Source organism: Capsella rubella, unplaced genomic scaffold (genome assembly GCF_000375325.1).
Source record: "Capsella rubella cultivar Monte Gargano unplaced genomic scaffold, Caprub1_0 scaffold_1, whole genome shotgun sequence".
Taxonomy (NCBI): domain Eukaryota; kingdom Viridiplantae; phylum Streptophyta; class Magnoliopsida; order Brassicales; family Brassicaceae; genus Capsella; species Capsella rubella.
In genome coordinates this window covers 10668750-10687978 of record NW_006238923.1, presented here as the reverse complement: position 1 = coordinate 10687978, position 19229 = coordinate 10668750, and the positions used below count along the sequence as shown (strand labels likewise).

The window sequence follows — 19229 nt, the reverse complement described above, 5'->3', positions numbered from 1 at the left end:
AGTGAGAATTACCTGCAAATGGAATCATAAGTCTTTGTTAATTATTTTCCTATCGTCATACATATGTTAGCTACATTTTAATCCTTTATATAAAATTCATTTTAATTTTTTATATCACGGTGGTTCTTTAGGTAGGTAGCCTTTTGTGTGTTTATTGATCTGTTTATATACAAGTAATAAGAAACTCAAAATTTAATTGGTGTTTTATTTTCGAAAGAAAACACCATATGCATGTTAGGATTAGAAAATATTATGTAACCAACTAATTTCTTTTTGTTGAAAAAACAACTCTACCGACAAATCTTCTTCTCAGTTGAAATTGTTTTTGGAGAAAATGATGTCAAAGATAAAAGTACAAAATAAGTCAAACTAGTTTAACTGAAATTGATCTCAATTGATATGCTGACATGTTTATATGAAAAACTGTCATCTCTAGCTGTATGATATATATCATATACTATATTATATTTTTAGAATATATATATAACATATTAATCTTCAGACAAAACAACAAAAAGAAAACTTATATGAGAAATTTTATCACTCAATCCCACTGCTTACATGATCGACCCGCGTGAGTAAGTACATGGTTTGTCTTGTTTTGGCTGTGTTTTATAATATAATTTTAAGATTAGTTTTATGTTTTTGTTCAACGAGAAGTGTAACTGGAATTGAGAAATCGCGCCGGTTAATGCGCAAATAGAGAAAGCATTCCAAAAGCTCAAGAACAAATAAGCAACGTCCGTTTTATACCATCCAATTTATGCACTTCCAACTTATAGTGGGTGGTCTTATGCGCTGATGCATTTATATATATATATGATTAGAGAGAGCTTATATATGCAAACATATATATTTTTTTTTTTCTGAAAGACCTCGACTACTCCATAGTCGTCTACTGACCAAACTAGTAAGAAATTCAAAAGAAAATAATGAAACTGTAGTTCGATCATGTTGTTATTGCTATGAGATGACTATGAGTTATTTGCCCGCACCGCTATGAGCCTTAGGCAATGAATGGTGACGATAAAAGCGTGGAGTTCTTTTGTTCCGCACCGCAATAACGCACATATGTTAGCATTCAATCCATATTTTTTTGTTAGCTTTACTGAAAAAAACACATTTTGTTTTTGAAATTTGTTTTTGAAATTTGTAGAATCAACCAACATATATAGACATGAAACGCTTTTAAAAAACATAAGTAATATTTACTTAGCAGTCCAAAAACATTGCAAACTGCATTTGTCCCACAAATTTATTTTCTCTTAATAACGCAGTTAAACCTTACCGCATATTAAAACCGTTTCTCCTGCATAATCAAATACGCTGTCTCCATTCGGATAATAATTAAAATTGTATATACTTCAAAGAATCATATAAATAATAATTATTAGATCATATGCGGATATGAGGAGATATATATAGATCAATTCCACGAATTAGATGTCTATATAAAAAGAAAAGCGTGATACAAAAGAAAATAATTAGATTACAAAAATAATTAAACCAAAACAAAAATCCATTTAATAATTTAGTGGTCCACTAAAAGAATCTTTCAAAATGTTTAAACAATCAGGTTTGTTCACTTGTAACAAAATTGTTTTGTCATTTACTTGAAGGTTGCTCTCCCAACTTTTGTTATTGGGTGCCAATACCTTTATATGAACTTTGTTTTGTTTGTACGTAGTTGCCTAAACAAAACATAGTCCATATATAGTGTTATTTTTTCATAGCTAGAGAGACACCTTCTCAACATTTCATTCTAGATTTTGATTACACAATTTTATCTACGCTATAAAAAAGTTGTTACGAGTTCTGTAAATACTCAAAATTTGAACTTATAGTATCAATGCAAATTGATGGTAAAATCAGAACACCGAACAACCATCCGTAAAACCCAAAAGTCTACAATTGTATATAAATATCCTAGGTAACAAGTTCCACCAACCGGCACATATGATCCGCATGCAAATCTTGAAATCTGCTTTGATAACGTAAGAAAATCTTATAAAATTTTCTATGTATGGGTTTCTTATCTCCATATTACATGTATTAAATATCATTTACAAGAAAGAATCGAGATCCATATTACTAAACGTGTCATGATCCACATTCTCGTAGATAATGCTTGCCACAAGATACCGAAAGTAAAAATATATATGCGTTAACACTCCTTTTGGGTAATTGGTAGTTGGATTCCGATCTAATCTGTCTATTTAAGTGCCAAGTGAATAACAACACTAAACAACTGAAATATATTCAACTTAGGAAAATATTCTATGTCGACCAATAGAAACATTTGACTGATATATTCACATGGATCATTATAAACTTTGGGTGCTAGTCATTTTAGTACTCATCGTATAGTTATTTTCGATCCATATATCAAAAATTTCTAATGGGTTAGTTGAAATAAAAAAAATAAGAGACATAGTTCACATAGTATTAGTTTAGCCGTAAAGCTGCAAAATCCTAGACTTCGCACTCGCACGCTCAAGCAGCAAGCACCCACACACACAAGTAGGTTAGTCACATATATCTATATTTTATTACAATTGTGCCAAAATATCTCTTCTTGATAAGGTTTTTAAACTAATGATAAACTATATTGATGATTGTTATCATATACAATCATGATCAAAAAGCAATCAATAAATGTACTTTCAATCTTTTTCATGTGTTCCTTTATATCCTTAAGACCTTAATAGTATCATTTACCACTTACTTACCAGAGTCTATCTAAATTTACATCGTAGTGAAACAGAGACATAGCAAACAACATAATTTTTTTGTGCATGATTAATTATATCCTAAAAGAAAATGGTAACAAAGTTACGTATTTCGTTTGTGGACTTAACAAGTCAAATTTTTGCCAAGACTATAATTAATAAGTCAAACTTTTAGTAAGACTATATGACAAGGAGAGACATGAGCTTAATTGCTTTAGTTACCATATTTGTAAACCACCGTCTGCGCAACTACTTGATTTTTCTACTTCCCTGACAAGTAACACTTCAAAATTAATGTAGATGGACTTTTTGTTTTTTTTTACAGAGTGTCGATTTTTTCTATATATACATGAAGAATCGTAACAATTAGTTGACTTTAAACCACTTCTATCTCACATGAAATAGTAATCTTTTAGACAGTAATTTCATAATATTTATATACTTTCTTTGCTTAAGTGATGTTAATAGTTTTTACACAAATATGTTTGTTTTTTCTACATTAAAACATCATTTATCATTTAAATAACAAATATTTAACCTATAACAGAAAAAAATATTACATAATAGAAGAAATAGTCACACAAAAATAAAACACCATTCATAATTTCATATTGATATTCTGATTCCAGAACCAAAAAAAAAAAAAAAAATTAAAATGGAATAGCAAGATATGGCGAGAGTAATTAGCTAATATCAACTTCAGAAGACATAAAAAAAATATTGTTTGTGTGAAACTACCAACTACACACATATTGTCAATTTTATTCTGATAGGCCGAAAATGGCCCAATATAATTTGGGCCGCAACATTTCACCTTTGCGACGGTCCGAGCCCAGCTTCATGACTTCTCTTCTTCAAGCTGCATACATGATGATACAAGTGGAACAAGGAAAAAAACATAATCATCGCAAATCAAACATTTCAATTGGAAAAAGCGAACGAGAATTATAGATCGAATCAATGCCGAAATTCACAACATACCATAAATTCTCCGGGTCGATTTCACCAATGTTCAAGAGATTAAACCGGAATTTCACCGGTTCAGGATTAAACCGGTACGCTACACCCCAATTCATCAACAACAGACAAACCAGAATCCCCCCCCGATCACCTCTACTGGTTACATTCCCGGCGCCGGAAACAGCCTCATCCGTCACGTTTCAGACAGTAAGCATGTATACTCTTCTCTCTTATACTTTCACAAGTAGCGTTGAAATTAAGGTTTGACTATGCTAACGAATTTATGATTTTAATAATTCCAAAACATTGCTAAAAGCGCGTCACTTTCAATGTTCAAAGGGCCGGCGAGGTTTCTTCAACTACGGTCTTCTTCTCTACAAACAAATTTGTTTTTATAAAAATGACAAAAAGGAAGTAAGAATAGTCGTATCTCTGACTTCTCTTCTTTAAAATGATAAGTCAAAGAAAACAAAAACAAATGGAGCCATTGATTCCACGGTGCTTCCTCTTACCTTGTGAATTGGTGTTTTAATAAAAACTCTTGTAAAGTTTCTGACTTTGTCTCAATCCATTTACCAAGTCTTTCTTTTTTTGTCCCTACCATAGTTGCAATTCTTGATCTTCTCTCAGGTTTTGAATTCTCTTTTTTTGGTCTCTTCTGTTGGTTTTAATACAGTTGGTTCCTCTAAAAAGATTTGAGCTTTACCACCGGAGAGATCATTTGTTGGAGAAGACGAAATGGGAGGTGCTTGTTCTTGTGGATTCAAAGATGATGATAAGAAGAAGTTGAGATCAAACGATGATATGTCAAGAGGGTTTTCCGGGAAAATTAAGTCCATGAGAAGAAGAAGAACCTCTGATTCTTATTATAAAGATAATTATGGAAGCTCTAAGCGGAAAAGTTCCAAGCCTGATGAGGTTGTCTACAACTTTTCTGGTGAACTTGGACCGGTGCCTCCGTTAAGGAATGATTCTACCAAGGTTTTTGTTTTCAAATGGCCTTTTGGGAGTTGAAATTTCTCTAGGGACATATATGAATCATATGTTTGAGTACTGTTCTAATGCGAAAGATTTCATTTGTGTTGATGATAATTTGGTTCTTGGTTCTTTTCTACAGTTTATGCAGAGGAACTCGTTTATGGGACGCGCTGGAGTTTTGGGGTTAGAGAAAGCCGTTGAAGTTCTAGACACGTTGGGAAGCAGCATGTCTCGTAACCCGGGAAACGCGCTCTCTGGTGTTACATCGTTCCGTGGTAGCAAAGTCACTATGTTGGCCTTTGAAGTAGCCAACACAATAGCCAAAGGTGCTGCTTTGCTGCAATCTCTATCTGAAGAGAATCTCAAGTTCATGAAGAAAGATATGTTGCGTTCCAAGGGAGTTAAGAAGTTGGTTTCTACAGATACCGCAGAATTGCAAAGTCTTGCTGCTTCTGACAAAAGGTTTGTGTTTTTGTAATTTATCCCCATTCGTTTTCTCTTTTATCCATTTTCTTTCTTGATTCATATTCCTTTTTTGTAGGGAGGAACTCGAACTTTTCTCTGGAGAGGTGGTCAGGTTTGGCAATATGTGCAAAGATTTACAGTGGCACAATCTAGATCGATATTTTATGAAGTAAGTTTAGTTCTGCGTCGAGAAAATTCCTTATCCAATGCCTTTTAGTTTTTAGTCACTTGCATTCCAGTGGATTTTCATTGTACACTGGTCTAATAACTTTTCAGGCTTGACACAGAGAACTCACAGCATAAACTGCCCAAAGATGAGGCAGAGGCAAGGATGCAGGAGCTCGTCACTCTTGCTCGATTCACTTCTGTATGTTTTGTTTTTCTTCACTTAAAAACTCTTCCATCACATATTTCCATGTTGAACTTTCAGTGAGCTGTCATTGTGTTCTGGGGTATTTGAAACTTACTTGCATTTGCTTTATCAGGAATTATATCACGAGTTGCAAGCTTTAGATAGGTTTGAACAAGATTACAGGAGAAAGCTTGCAGAAGTAGAGTCTTTAAACCTTCCTCGGAAAGGTTGGTCTTACTATTTATTTGATAATCCCTAGCTCTTTCAAGGCTCCAGATTTCATTTTCTTTTCGTCCATGTAGGAGAGAGTATCGTCATCTTACAAAATGAACTAAAACAACAGAAGAAACTCGTGAAGAGCTTACAGAAGAAATCGCTCTGGTCCCAGAATCTGGAAGAGGCAAGTGCTTATGGAATTGCTGCGTCTGAGTATATTTTACATATGCCAGCTATTCTAATATTTTCTTTGTTGCAGATAATTGAGAAGCTTGTGGATGTAGTTAGCTATATACGTCAAACGATTGTGGAAGTTTTTGGAAATAACGGTAATGCGTTTTCATGCTTCTAGTCCTCTAATAATCCTACTTCTGGAAAATCAAATCTCATTTATCATGGTCTAAACCAACAATAGGTCTAAAAGACAATGGAGGGAAGCAGGGAAGAGAACGATTAGGTGAAGCTGGTCTTTCGTTACACTATGCTAATCTAATCCAACAAATCGATAATATTGTATGTATCCAGATTTTTACCAGTCTTATTCTGATATATATTCTCTGGTTGAAACTGATCCTTGAAATTTTCTAGGCGTCTCGACCATTGTCACTTCCTTCTAATGTAAGGGACACACTGTATAATGCATTACCTGCTACCGTCAAGACAGCTCTTCGTCCTCGGCTACAAACTCTTGATCCTGAGGAAGAGGTATATCCAAAAAATATCTCTGTTTCTCTAGTATATTGCCAGGCACTATTTGGTTCTGTTTCTTTTTTGTTATTTAACTTGAGTGTTTCTGCAGCTTTCAGTGTCTGAGATCAAAGCTGAAATGGAGAAGTCGCTTCAATGGCTTGTCCCGTTCGCCGCAAACACCACCAAGTAAGTTTACCTTCACCATCATTTTTGGTCCAATATGTCCACTTTATTCATCGTCACATCTTATTCAATTTTCACAGAGCACATCAAGGCTTCGGATGGGTAGGTGAATGGGCAAATTCAAGGTAATTCTCTCAATCAACTATTGAAATTTTGAATCTCGAATCTTGAATCTTGAATCTTGAATCTTGAATCTGATCTGATCTGGCAAACTACAAATGGAAATGTGGAAAACAGGATAGAGTTTGGGAAAGGAAAAGGAAAAAGCGAGAACAACGGAAACCCAACACGGCTTCAGACGCTTCATCACGCGGATATATCAAAAGTTGATACATACGTACTCGAACTCGTTGTATGGCTTCATCGGCTAATGAAGTCATCAAGGAAACGAATTCAAGGCATCAAGCTTTCCGAAACCAACCATGTCTCTCCACCCAACAACATGACCATCTCCAATACACAACTATCCCTCTCCCCAGACTTCACCTATAAAAACCAACTCTCTCTTGAAGACAGGTTGTTGTTAGACAGAGTCCAAAGTATAAAAGTTGGTCCTAATGTAAGTAAGAGTCAAGAATTAGTCGGCTTGAAGAAGAACAAGAATGGAATCAAGATTTGGGCACTGAGTAGAAGTACAGGAAACTCTCCGAAAGTCGATCTTTCAGATAAGAACTCTTCTAGTGATTTGGATGTTCTTGATGGTTTGGATTTCGCTTTCCAGTAGGCATGTACCGTTTTGAAAACGGGTTTTTGATCCATTCTTCTGTATTTATAGATAAATACTATCGTTCTTGTATATAAAACACAAAACATATAAACACAAAACAGTGATGTAGTAGATGATACAAAACAAAGACACAATATTGTTGGTTTAGTTGGATTTGTGTTTCAGGTCAACTGCTTTCTCTTTTTTTCTCACCATCAACTCCTCAGTCCAACCTTTTAAGCTAACTACTCCGGTTTTTATGTCTATAAGATCTGTTGTTTTGTAAACCGGAATATACACTGGAAAATCTCACAAATATGGAGACAAAAACCGGGAAATGGATGCTCACGACAATTCTTCTCTGCCTTTCGGTTTTATCATCTTCAGAGGCTGCACAAGTAACCCAAATAACCACACCATTACAACCAACAGGAGGGATCACCAATTCACCAACAAAGCTACAAGAGAACCAGAACCAACCAATTCTTGGTCAGCCATCTTCCTCTTCTCCTGTAAACCAGCCTTTAACCGGGGTAAATCAACCATTAACAGGATTTAATCAGCCATCATCAACTGGACTTAACCAGCCAATTCTTGGTCAGCCATCATCCTCTTCTTCTGTAAACCAACCTTTAACCGGAACAAATCAGCCATTAACCGGTTTTAATCAACCATCATCAACTGGAGTCAACCAACCAATTCTTGGTCAGCCAACTTCCGTAAACCAACCTTTACCTGAGGTTAATCAACCATCATCAACTGGATTCAACCAAGGGTCGTCGTCTTCTTCTGCTCAAAACCAGCCCTTTGCGAATCGTCTCAACCAGAACAGTCTCACTGGGGTTCCATTTATTAATGCAGCAAACTCGAAGTTGAATGTCTCCGGCGCAAATATTGTCTTTATCTGGATAGGTCTTTTCCTTGCTTTGCACGGTACAAACAGAAACTGAACCGAGCTTACTCATCATATGGCGATTGGCGTGTCTGTATAGTCTCATCATATTTGTTTTATAACTTGTCTTTACTTTGTCGTGGATTGGATTCTAGTTTAAGAGTGTGTGTATGTATAATTACGGAAAATGTTATTTTTTCTTCTTTTTGTTATTGGATGAGTGTTCGATCAAATTTAGTTTTCTATTTCCCAGTATAAGAGGAATTATGGAGTATATGTAGCAAATCCAAAATATGAAACAGTTTCAATTTCGACTCTTAAAAGTTTGATCACTATGTAAATTACAAAGAGATGGGTATTTTTCAAAACCGCAATAATGTATATAGCTTGCAGCTAAATCTACTGAAAATTATTCCAAGTTCCATGAAGAAACGCTAAACAGAAGTTACAAAGGTCACATGAACTTAAAAGTACTTTACCTTCTTGTAGTAGGTAATGTAGGTATACTCTGCTCATTTCTAAAGAAATTCTCCGGATCAACCGCGGTTTTAACCCGAACCAATCGATCGAAGTTCTCGCCAAAATACTTCCTCCCGTAGATTTCTCCCTTTCGATAACTATCGGTGCCATGATCATTAACCCCAATATCAATATCCCTATAGTTAAAATACGAACTTCTAGGATTTTTCGACACGAACGGGGTCATGATTCTATAGGCCGTTCTTAAGTTACCAATGTAGAGTCTCTCCGCTTCAGGTCCAGCATCAGACCAAGTCGTGGAATGCTGGATCTTGTATAGTTTGTGCCTATGCGGAAATGCCGTTTCATTCACTGCGGTCGCGTTCAAATTCCCTCCATACGGGTTCAAAACCAAACCGGTTCTATCTAATGTCGCCAATTTCTGAAACAACCGGTTTAATTCTGGTTTGGTTATCTCTTTCTCAACGTAATCCGATTTCCTCTTGAGGAATTTAGCCGAATCCGGTTTTCTTTCGAGCAAAACTTCCGGTTTGACTTTGTCCACATCAACATGGTTCATCCACCACAAGAGTGATTGGATCCAAGTCATCTCTTGACAATCCTCTTTCTTCAAACCAAGCTCGGGAAACTCCTCCGTCATCTTTGAAACGACGTCGTCAGCTCTCCCAAGGTAAAGCGCCCTGAGCTTAGCGTTGACCGTACTTGTTTTGTTCTTCGTCGGAGAAGCTAACAACACTCTCATGAATAGACCCGGGTCGGTTCTTGGAGCTACGAATTGCCATTTATGAACTATGTCGAGGGCATTTTGGTCAGTTGATTTATCGATCCTGAAGACGGTTACGGTTTTTGGAACCGTAACGAGTTTTACTTTGAAAGCCAAAACGACGCCGAAGCTTCCGCCGCCACCGCCGCGTAACGCCCAGAAGAGATCCTCTCCCATCGATTTCCGATCGTGGATTTGGCCGTTAACGTCGACGATCGTGGCGTCGACGACGTGATCTATTGTGAGACCGAACTTACGAATCAAGTGTCCGTATCCGCCGCCGCTGACGTGTCCTCCGACGCCGACCGTAGGACAAATCCCGGCGGGGAAAGCGTGGATCTCGCTCTTCTCCCATATCCGGTAATAAAGCTCGCCGAGCGTCGCGCCGGTTTGTACCCAAGCGGATCCTCCTCCGCCGTCTTTTATATCGACGCTGATGTTTCTGTAATTGGAGAGATCGAGGACGATGAACGTCACGGCGGATACGTAAGAGAGACCGTCGTAATCGTGGCCGCCGCTACGGATTTTTAGCTGGAGATTAAGCGTTTTGGCGCATATCACGGCGGCTTGAACGTGGGGATCGACACGTGGCAAGATGATGATGGATGGTTTTGGGGTTGTGGAGGTGTTGAAACGCGCGTTTCTGATGTACGCACGTAGAACAGGGGTGAAGGAAACGCTAGTACGGGATAAAACGACGTCGGAGAGAGAGTCGTCGGAGATGGTTGTTTTGTTTTTGAAACATCGGACAAAATCTTCGTAGATGGTTACGGACTCTGCAGCCGAACTCAATGGTATTGAGTACGATGCAGCAAAGAAGACGAAGAAGATTATGAGATACATTTTTGTCATTTTTAATGTTTTTTTCAGTTTTGAGTTTTAGATAAATATATATAAATTTTTAAAGAAATTTTCTTTTTTGAGAAAGTGAGGTTACTTTGACTTTTCGGTTTAAATTTTCCAACTTTGAGAATGTTAAAAGTTTTTATGTGATTAAACTAAAATTTTACGTAATTTTAGGATATTAATCAGACCAATTATAATATAGGGAACTGACAATGGTAATAAATAAGAAAGTTGAACTGTGATTTGTGATAATTTGAAATAAAATGGTATGAAGAAATTTATGATATAATCAAGAATCAATCAACCACAATCCTATATTCATAACGATATCTAAATATGTAAACAAAAATCAAAAGTGTGTACAAAATACACAAAAGACAGATATGTGTTACCATGAGTTATGATCTTTCCATTCAAATTCAGTTGATAGTAATGATTAATGAACCAATCCATGCATTTGTATATATATCTTCGAGTGTGTGATCATCATACATTTGGCAACATGTATTGAACCAAATCTTAATACATACATCTCTTGTTGTTTATTTTGTCGAATATTGTAACACATGTCACAAGGTTACAACATTCGTATCGTACTCATTATTTTCGAACCGGAATACTCTGTTCGTTCCTCCAAAAGTTTATCTCATCGAACTTGGTTTTGATATCCACTAACCTTTCGTAATTGTCTTTGAAATATTTAGCACCATAGATTTTACCTTGCTCGTACGTGGAATTAACACCTGATCCTATGTCGAGATCACGGTAATTAAAAAACGCCTCCCTCGGATTACTAGACACGTACGGGGTCATGAATTTGTACATCTCATTCACACTAGCCAAATAAGCCTTTTCGACGTTATCTCCAGCTTCGGACCAGCTTATCAGATACTCAATATTGAACAAATTGCCTCCTCTATGTGGGAACGGTGTCCTCGAACTCGGGATCTCCCCCATCCTTCCTCCATACGGGTTCAAAACCATTCTCACTTTCTCAACCTCAACCAATTTCTTGAATATTAAACCAAGATCGGTTCTCGAAATCGGTCTCTTTACGTAGTCCGATTTTCTTTTATGAAACATCTTGTTCGTGACTGTCGTCTGTAGCAATACAGAAGTCGGTGTACCAATCGGATAACCGGCCCAAAACAAGACCGAATCGATCCATCTCATCTCGGTACAATCGGTTTTCTTCAGTTTTAGTTCCGGGAAATCCCGGTTCATCACGTTCAACGTCTTATCCGACCGGCCTAGATACATCCCAATAAAAGTGGCTAAAACCATCTTCTCACCAGGCTTGGTACCGTTGACCAAAGTCAAAGTCAACCTCACGAACATATTCCGATCAGTAGTATGAGAAAAATTCTGCCACTTCATTATTAGATCAACGGCTCCTTCTCCGACGGTTCTCTTGACGCTAAAAACAGTTACTTTCTCCGGCACAGGAACCAACCGGACTTTGTATCCCAACACGAGGCCGAAACTCGCGGCTCCGCCTCCTCGAACCGCCCAGAAAAGCTCTTCCCCCATAGACATTCGATCGAAGTAGGTATTCCCGTTAGAGTCAACGAACCTGGAGCCGACAACGTTATCTACAGACAAGCCATACTTTCTCATCATTGTTCCGTACCCTCCGCCGCTAACATGTCCACCAACGCCCAATGTAGTACACAAACCCGCCGGAAACCCAAGAACGTTGCTTTTCTCAGCGATCTTGTAATAAAGCTCTCCGAGTGTAGCGCCAGCATCAACCCAAGCCGTTCCTTCCGTGAGATTCACGTCGACGGAGTTAAAGTTAAACAAGTCGATGAGAAAGAAGGGCTCGGTGGAAGTGTAAGAGAGTCCTTCGAAATCGTGGCCTCCGCTTCTGATCCTGACCTGGAGAGGGAGGGAGCGTGCGCAAGATAGCGCCGGAGATATCTGTGACGGCGAGGTTGGGGTGATGATGGCGATGGGTTTTCGGGTGGTGGGTTTGTCGAAACGGAGGTTAGGTATGCGGCGGCGGAGGACGGTGGTGAAAGATGAGTTTGATGGGATGTATGTGACTTCGGCGAGGAAATTCTGAGGGTTCGAGCCTTCTTTTATGAGACATCGTAGCAAAGTCTCTGGATCTGTCTGAGACTGTGAAGTTGTAAATGAAACTGAGATCAGTAGCAGATAAAATATGAGTAATATTTCCATTTTTTGTTTTCTTTTTTAATGTGAGTTTGGATTATATACTTTTGTAAGCTTGTGTTGTCTGTATTTATATAGAAAAGTTAGTGAGCCTACGGTCATCTTATAATCTGTTTAATGAATTGTTTACGTGCGAGTGTTCTTATTATAGTACTTACTATTTGTAAATCATTCCGCTGGCAAAAACTAAATAACTCAACCAATCCTTTGTTATTTGTGATTCATTTTGTAAGGTGTATAACTTTTGTATTTATGTGATCGAATAATTAATTGTACATTTCAGTAAACAATTATTTTTTTTGGTAATCCAAGGTGTATTTGTTCTCTAGAGAAAGCAATCCTTATTTTTTTTCTTTTGTATTTTTACAGTTATTCTTTTTTTTTTTCTTCTTAAAGTTGACTAATTTATTATTCAAGGAGTCGCCCAAAATTAAGCAATTTAATGTCAAAGCTTACAAGCAAGTGACTCTTTAGTCCGACCATCTTATCTATTCAAAAAGTTTCAGTGGTGTTAATTTTTAACAAAGCAGCATGCCGTATTGTAATTTTGGCTACACTTTAGGTATCAATTATAGAAACTAAAGCATTTCTTATCAAGTATTATTATGTGTAAAACAAATCTAAAAATAGATTAATTAGGAAAACAGTGAATATCATTCTGTATTAAACTTACTGTTCCCTCTATCGACATATGAAAAGGCACAAGTTCTTTTTTTTTTTGACGAGTTATAGTCATTAGTATGCGTTTTGGTATGAGATTTGTGGTTTATATGTATATATATATATATATATACAAATGATTCTCACGTTATATTCCAGCTAAGTTATTTGTCCGGATTGAATGTTATAGTGGACTATATATAATTTGAGTTTGACTTGTACTCTAGGTGATAGCCAAAACGCGTCATTATCTAATTATATGACTTTTAAAGGTTAGCTAGCTTATTATGTTCATATGCAAAATTTTGACGACTAATCGATATATATGGAGCTTATGGACTATGTTATGGATGATGAAGTACGGTTCGAGGTTTAAGATATACAAAAATAACAAGAATATGTATTAATATGATATGTGTATCGTGCAAGTCTTGTTTTAAAACAAATCCCGCGATGTCCGTTAATATAGAGAGAACGTTGAATGTCTTGGTCAATCAATGTGTATACATCTTTTGCATCATTGCATGTGAGTAGTGGTTGTTAGACTATACTCCCATGTAAGAACTTAGAAATAAATGAGAATCATAAAGTGGTAATTTAACAATTTGTGCATGTACCTATTTCTATAATTGTAATTTGCGCCTTTTCAAATATTTTGAATCGTTTATTTTAGTATCTTCTCGATTACACGTTTTGATGTTTTGTGTCACCAAATCACCGATTGAACCATATAGTTAATTATGTGTATTTGTAATAACGATTGGTAATGTATGTCGATTTTATTCATTAATTATAATCTTTATATTTCATAATGCACTCAATAACAATATATATTGAACAAATAAGTTTAATACATTTTTTTTTTCTCTTGCTAAGTCTTGATTCATATCACAAGATCACATTTTCACAGCTCACAACAAATCGTGTGGTATTTGATTATCTTCGAACCGGAATGCTTTGTTCGTTTTTCCAAAAGTTTTCCGCATCGATCGTAGTTTTCACATCCACCAACCTCTCGAAATTGTTTTTGAAATATTTAACCCCATAGATTTTACCTTCTTGGTACGTGGAACTAATACTTGACCCTATGTCAAGATCACGGTAATTCAAATACGCCTCCCTCGGGTTACTAGACACGTACGGGGTCATGAACCTATACATCTCATTCGCAAGTGCCAAATATTTCCTCTCCACGTTCTCTCCAGCCTCCGACCAATCTATGAGGTACTCAATGTTGAATAAATTCCCAGCTCTATGTGGGAAAGGTGTCCTCGAACTCGGGATCTCCCCCATCCTTCCTCCGTACGGATTCCAATTCATTTCAACTTTCTCAACCTCTACCAACTTCTTAAGTATCAAACCAAGACCGGCTCTCGAAATCGGTCTCTTTACGTAGTCCGATTTCCGTTTCATGAACAATTTCTTGTCGACCGTCGCGTTTAGTAGCACCGAACTCGGTGTACCAATGGGATAATCAGCCCAATAAAGAACCGAGTCGATCCATCTCATCTCGGTACAGTCGGTTTTCTTCAGCTTTAATTCCGGGAAGCCCCGGTTCATCAAGCTCAACAGCTTATCCGAACCTCCTAAATACATCCCAGTAAACGTAGCTAAAACCATCTTTTCACCAGGCTTTGTACCGTTGACCAAAGTCAACGTCAGCCTAACAAACAAATTCCGATCCGTACTATGAGCAAAACTTTGCCACTTCATTATAAGATCAACGGCTCCTTCTCTGGTGGTCTTTCGGACTTTAAAGACGGTCACTTTCGCCGGCACCGGTACTAGCTGGATCTTGTAGCCGAGCACAACACCAAAACTTGCAGCCCCACCTCCTCGAATCGCCCAGAAACGGTCTTCACCCATCGAAACCCGATCCGTGAATATATTCCCGTTAGAATCAACTATCCCGGAGCCGACAACGTTATCCACCGACAAACCGTACTTTCTCATCATGTTACCGTACCCTCCGCCGCTAAAATGTCCACCAACGCCCAATGTCGAGCTCAAACCCGCCGGAAACCCAAGAACGTTGCTCTTCTGAGCGATTCTGTAATAAAGCTCTCCAATGGTAGCCCCCGAATCAACCGAAGCCGTTCTCTCGGTTAGATTCACGTCCACGGATTTGAAACTGAACATGTCCAGGACGAAGAAAGGCACGGTGGAAATGTAAGATAGTCCTTCGAAGTCGTGGCCACCGCTTCGTATCCTGACTTGGAGAGAGAGCTCACGTGCACATCCTAGAGCAGCTTGTATGTGTGTCCACGTGGCCGCAGCAACGACGGAGATGGGTTTTGGAGTGGTGGGTTTGTCGAAACGGAGGTTAGGTATGCGGCGACGTAGGACGGCGGTGAAAGTTGAGTTCGTTGGTATGAAAGCGACTGCGGAGTTGGGACTTGCTGTGTCCGCTGGTTGTCGATCAAGACATCGAAGGAAAGCTATTGGATCGGTCACGGGTTGTGAAGTTGTAACTGATGCTGAGATCAGTAGTAGCAGAGAGATTACGTGTAACTTGTCCATTCTTTTGTTTTGCTTGTTTATTTATGCGAGTTTGGATTATATAATGTGTAGGTCGTGTGTGAATATATTTATACAGAGGATGTATTAGTGTGATACTTAAGTAACATAATCCATAGTTTCTTGTATAGGTTTAGTCATACAATCTTATCCGAACTAATGTGACAAATAAATAATTAGTATAGCAAAGTCAGTAGTTTTCAAAAGTTAATCAGCCGAAGTTTTAGAACTACAAATTTTGGTTTTTGGATATCATCAATTATACAAACTTGGTTTTTGATGTATATACATTTTTCTTATTTCACATTGTTTTTGACAGCTAAAGGTGTTATAGAGTTGACTAAACATATTTGACTTTGACTTTTAATGTATTGTTGATATGTTATTGTTGTATTTAAAGCGATAGCCGATAACGCGTCAATATGTCAAATGTATGTATGACTTTTCAAAAGTTTGTTGTTTTGCAGTGTGAGATTAATAACATGTACGGATCGAGTATTTTTATTTTATTGTAATCGTTTGGATATGGTAAGATTTTAATAAAGACATATGTATTTGATCAGATCTGTGTATCGTGCAAGTCTTGTTTATCAAAATTATGCGTTGACCGTTTTCGTTGATAAATCTTCGTCAGTAAATGTATCATACATTCATACTATATTTTGCATGCATGTGAGTGTGTTATTCTCTTTTTCTTTTGTATATTTTTCAAAGGTTACATACAAGAAAACAATGGGCTACCTCGTCTTCAAATCCTAGAAAAAGGGTTTTTTATGCATGAATTGATGAATTCCATGAAAGCAGAGAGCTCAAACTCTTTGGCTTGTACATCAAATAATATATTATTTCTTGCACGTTAACATAATATAGAATTTTTGGTAGAAATTGTTAATAGCAGTCTAGTCTCTAGTGGCTGGAGAGCACTGGAATGCTCTGTTCATACCGGAAAAAGTTATCGGGATCAACTCTACTCTTAACCTTAACTAATTTCTCGAAGTTATTCTTAAAATACTTCATGCCGTATACTTTACCCTCCTTGTACGTTGAGTTCATGCTCGTGCCAATGTCAACGTCTCTATAGTTAAAGAAGGCTTCTCTAGGATTCTTTGACACGTAAGGGCTCATTGCCTCGAACACTCTTTCCGTTTGGCTCAAGCAATCCTTAGCCACTGCTTCCCCTGGAACAAACCAGTTCGCTGCGTACTGAATCTTGAACATGTTTCCTGCTCGGTGCGGGAACGGGGTCTTGGTCGATGGAATCTCGCTCATTCTCCCTCCGTATGGGTTCCAAGCCATTGTGACGTTCTCGTTCTCTAACAGAACCTTGAATATGGCATCTAAACCGGTTCTTGAAATCGGTTTTTGGACGTAATCGGATTTTCTCTTGAGGTAGATTTGCTTTTGTGGGATTCGGTTTAGCATACTCGATGTTGGTGCTGTACCGGGTGGGATACCTAGCCAAAACAAAACCGACTCGATCCATTTCATTTCTATACACTCTGTTTTCTTCAGACCAAGCTCGGGGAATTGCGCGTTCATGGTTTTTAGAAGCTTCAATGAGTTTCCAAGGTACATTCCCATGAAAGAAGCCTTCACGGTTTTGTTGCTTGAGCTTAAAGTTAACCTTATGAACAGATCATTGTCGATCTTGTCTGCGATCTCTTGCCATTTGGCTACAAGTTCCGTGGTGTTCACGCTTCCTCTGTTTCCAACCGTTTCAACGTTAAAGACCGTGACTTTAGCCGGCACGGGGACAAGCTTAATCTTCCAGGCTAAGACAACACAGAAACTAGCAGCTCCACCCCCACGTATGGCCCAGAAAAGATCTTCTCCCATAGAGCTTCGGTCCAAGACTCTTCCTTTAACGTCAACGATCTTAGCATCTATGATGTTATCGATAGATAAACCGTATTTTCTCATCATGTTTCCATAACCACCGCCGCTAAAATGTCCACCAGCGCCTAAACCAGGGCATATACCAGCTGGAAAGCCACGGAGATCATTGCTTTTGTTGGCGACTCCATAGAAGATCTCTCCAAGTATGGCACCAGATTCGACCCACGCGGTGTCGAGCTTATGATCGATCTTGATAGATCGGAGATTAAACATGTCTAAGACTACAAAATCAACTGTTGATACATACGACATACCATCGTAGTCATGGCCTCCGCTGCGGATCCGGAGCTGGAGGGCGAGTTTCTTGGCGCAAGTGATCGTAGCCTGGATGTGACTGACATCAGCGGCAGCTACAATTGCGACGGGTTTGCGTGTCGTGTTGTTGAAGTAACGAAGGTTACGGACGTAGTTGTTGAGGATTGTAAGGAACTTAGGGTTTTGTTGAGTGTATATGAAGTTTTGGATAGGGGATTTCGGATTTGAAGGTTTGAAATCAGTTAGACATTGTGCGAAAACGTCCTCTAGTGTTGGTGGTGATGCAAATAATGTCGGGATTGTGAAGAGAAAAATTGTGATGACTAGAGTTTGAATTGTTAGAGATTTCATTCTTCTTCTCTTTTGTTGAGTATGGTTTTGAAAGATTTGGTAAAGGGGTTTGTATATATATATGTTAAATTGATATGAATGGTAGGAAATCGACTATTCTTGTAAGTTTATATCTTTTTGATAGTTTGATATCTTTGTAAATTAATTAGTCAATAGCTCAATATGGAGATTTAGTGCTTAATATGGCGATTTGTTTCTTTAATTATCCTAAATTATAAGCTCAGCTTATTCGATTCTTTTCTTTTTCTTTCATTCTAATTATATACATAAAAACAAGAATATAAAAATTTTAAAGAAAAAAAGAAACAAGAATCTAAAGATCTTAAAGAATCAAGATTCTAAACAAATTGCATCATCGATCTGTATATGTATCCTTCTTTTTGGAAAAGAAACAAATAAGACTTCATTATTTTTATAAGAATCAAGTTTTAAGACCTCACCCAAAAAAAAAAAAAAGAAGAAAAAAAGAATCAAGATTTAAGAATTAAGTGTTAATTTATGAAGATTGTAATGTATCCACTAATTAAGTAATTAACATGACTTTACTAAACAGTCTAAACTATAAAGTGTGATATTTGATAGTAGAGAATAAAGGTAGAATATTCTTATTTCATATGTAATAAAGATAAGCGATTTAGCTGATTTTGGTAATTTTTGTTAATTTGGGCACATACAGAATGGTTTTCTTAATATATATGGGGATGGTTTCTTAAGAGATATTGGTATAGATGAACGTTCATGCATATAGCCTAGATTTCAATTTGAAAAATCGTATTAAAAAAAATTGGAAACGGGTTTTTTCTTTAAAAAAAAAATATTTCCAATAACATTGTGATACAAATTTTATAAGGGTAACTGGTATTTCCCTAAATGTATATTCCAGTTAATAGTATTAAATAGATCGTATGAAGATTACCAAAAAAAGAAATAGATTGTATGAATCACAATTTTAGCAAATAAAATATATGAGCAAGAAATTTACTAGAACTGACCAAACCAAACTGGCTTTACTATGTCTATTTCCATTTGAAGTAAAATTTAAAAATGTAAAATGTAAATGGACTTCGTTGTCAGAACTTGGCAATCATGCAAGCAAGCACTTGTGATTGTGATAC

The 19229-nt window shown here is 37.2% G+C and overlaps 6 protein-coding genes across 9 annotated transcripts; 2 read left to right on the top strand and 4 right to left on the bottom strand.

The window, feature by feature from the left end:
• Positions 1-3820: 3820 nt before the first annotated feature.
• LOC17898290 lies at positions 3821-7470 on the top strand. 4 transcript variants are annotated; one of them, XM_023789614.1, is made up of 14 exons: positions 3836-3904; positions 4029-4232; positions 4366-4670; positions 4807-5129; positions 5209-5301; positions 5409-5499; positions 5618-5711; positions 5787-5884; positions 5960-6029; positions 6116-6213; positions 6289-6405; positions 6500-6576; positions 6654-6698; positions 6811-7470. In XM_023789614.1, exons 3-14 carry the CDS (start codon positions 4428-4430, stop codon positions 7295-7297), a joined length of 1836 nt encoding a protein of 611 aa, XP_023645382.1. In that variant the 5' UTR covers positions 3836-3904; positions 4029-4232; positions 4366-4427; the 3' UTR covers positions 7298-7470. The 4 variants fall into 4 exon arrangements, with proteins under 4 accessions (XP_023645381.1, XP_023645380.1, XP_023645382.1 ...); XM_023789613.1 differs by lacking the exon at positions 4029-4232 and having other exon boundaries at positions 3821-3896; XM_023789612.1 differs by lacking the exon at positions 4029-4232 and having other exon boundaries at positions 3821-3904.
• Positions 7471-7595: 125 nt separating this feature from the next.
• LOC17900584 (enamelin) lies at positions 7596-8383 on the top strand. The gene has a single exon (XM_006306214.2). It carries the CDS (start codon positions 7597-7599, stop codon positions 8227-8229), a length of 633 nt encoding a protein of 210 aa, XP_006306276.1. The 5' UTR covers position 7596; the 3' UTR covers positions 8230-8383.
• A 96-nt stretch (positions 8384-8479) lies between these two features.
• Positions 8480-10283, bottom strand: LOC17899607 (berberine bridge enzyme-like 12). The gene has a single exon (XM_006303896.2). It carries the CDS (start codon positions 10264-10266, stop codon positions 8647-8649), a length of 1620 nt encoding a protein of 539 aa, XP_006303958.2. The 5' UTR covers positions 10267-10283; the 3' UTR covers positions 8480-8646.
• Positions 10284-10683: 400 nt separating this feature from the next.
• LOC17898025 (berberine bridge enzyme-like 11) lies at positions 10684-12488 on the bottom strand. Its single transcript, XM_006305877.2, has one exon. The coding sequence runs from the start codon at positions 12439-12441 to the stop codon at positions 10861-10863; it is 1581 nt and encodes a 526-aa protein (XP_006305939.1). The 5' UTR covers positions 12442-12488; the 3' UTR covers positions 10684-10860.
• Positions 12489-13907: 1419 nt separating this feature from the next.
• Positions 13908-15704, bottom strand: LOC17900160 (berberine bridge enzyme-like 10). Its single transcript, XM_006303953.2, has one exon. The coding sequence runs from the start codon at positions 15613-15615 to the stop codon at positions 14032-14034; it is 1584 nt and encodes a 527-aa protein (XP_006304015.1). The 5' UTR covers positions 15616-15704; the 3' UTR covers positions 13908-14031.
• A 583-nt stretch (positions 15705-16287) lies between these two features.
• LOC17899196 (berberine bridge enzyme-like 9) lies at positions 16288-18154 on the bottom strand. Its single transcript, XM_006306318.2, has one exon. The coding sequence runs from the start codon at positions 18112-18114 to the stop codon at positions 16519-16521; it is 1596 nt and encodes a 531-aa protein (XP_006306380.1). The 5' UTR covers positions 18115-18154; the 3' UTR covers positions 16288-16518.
• Positions 18155-19229: the final 1075 nt, after the last annotated feature.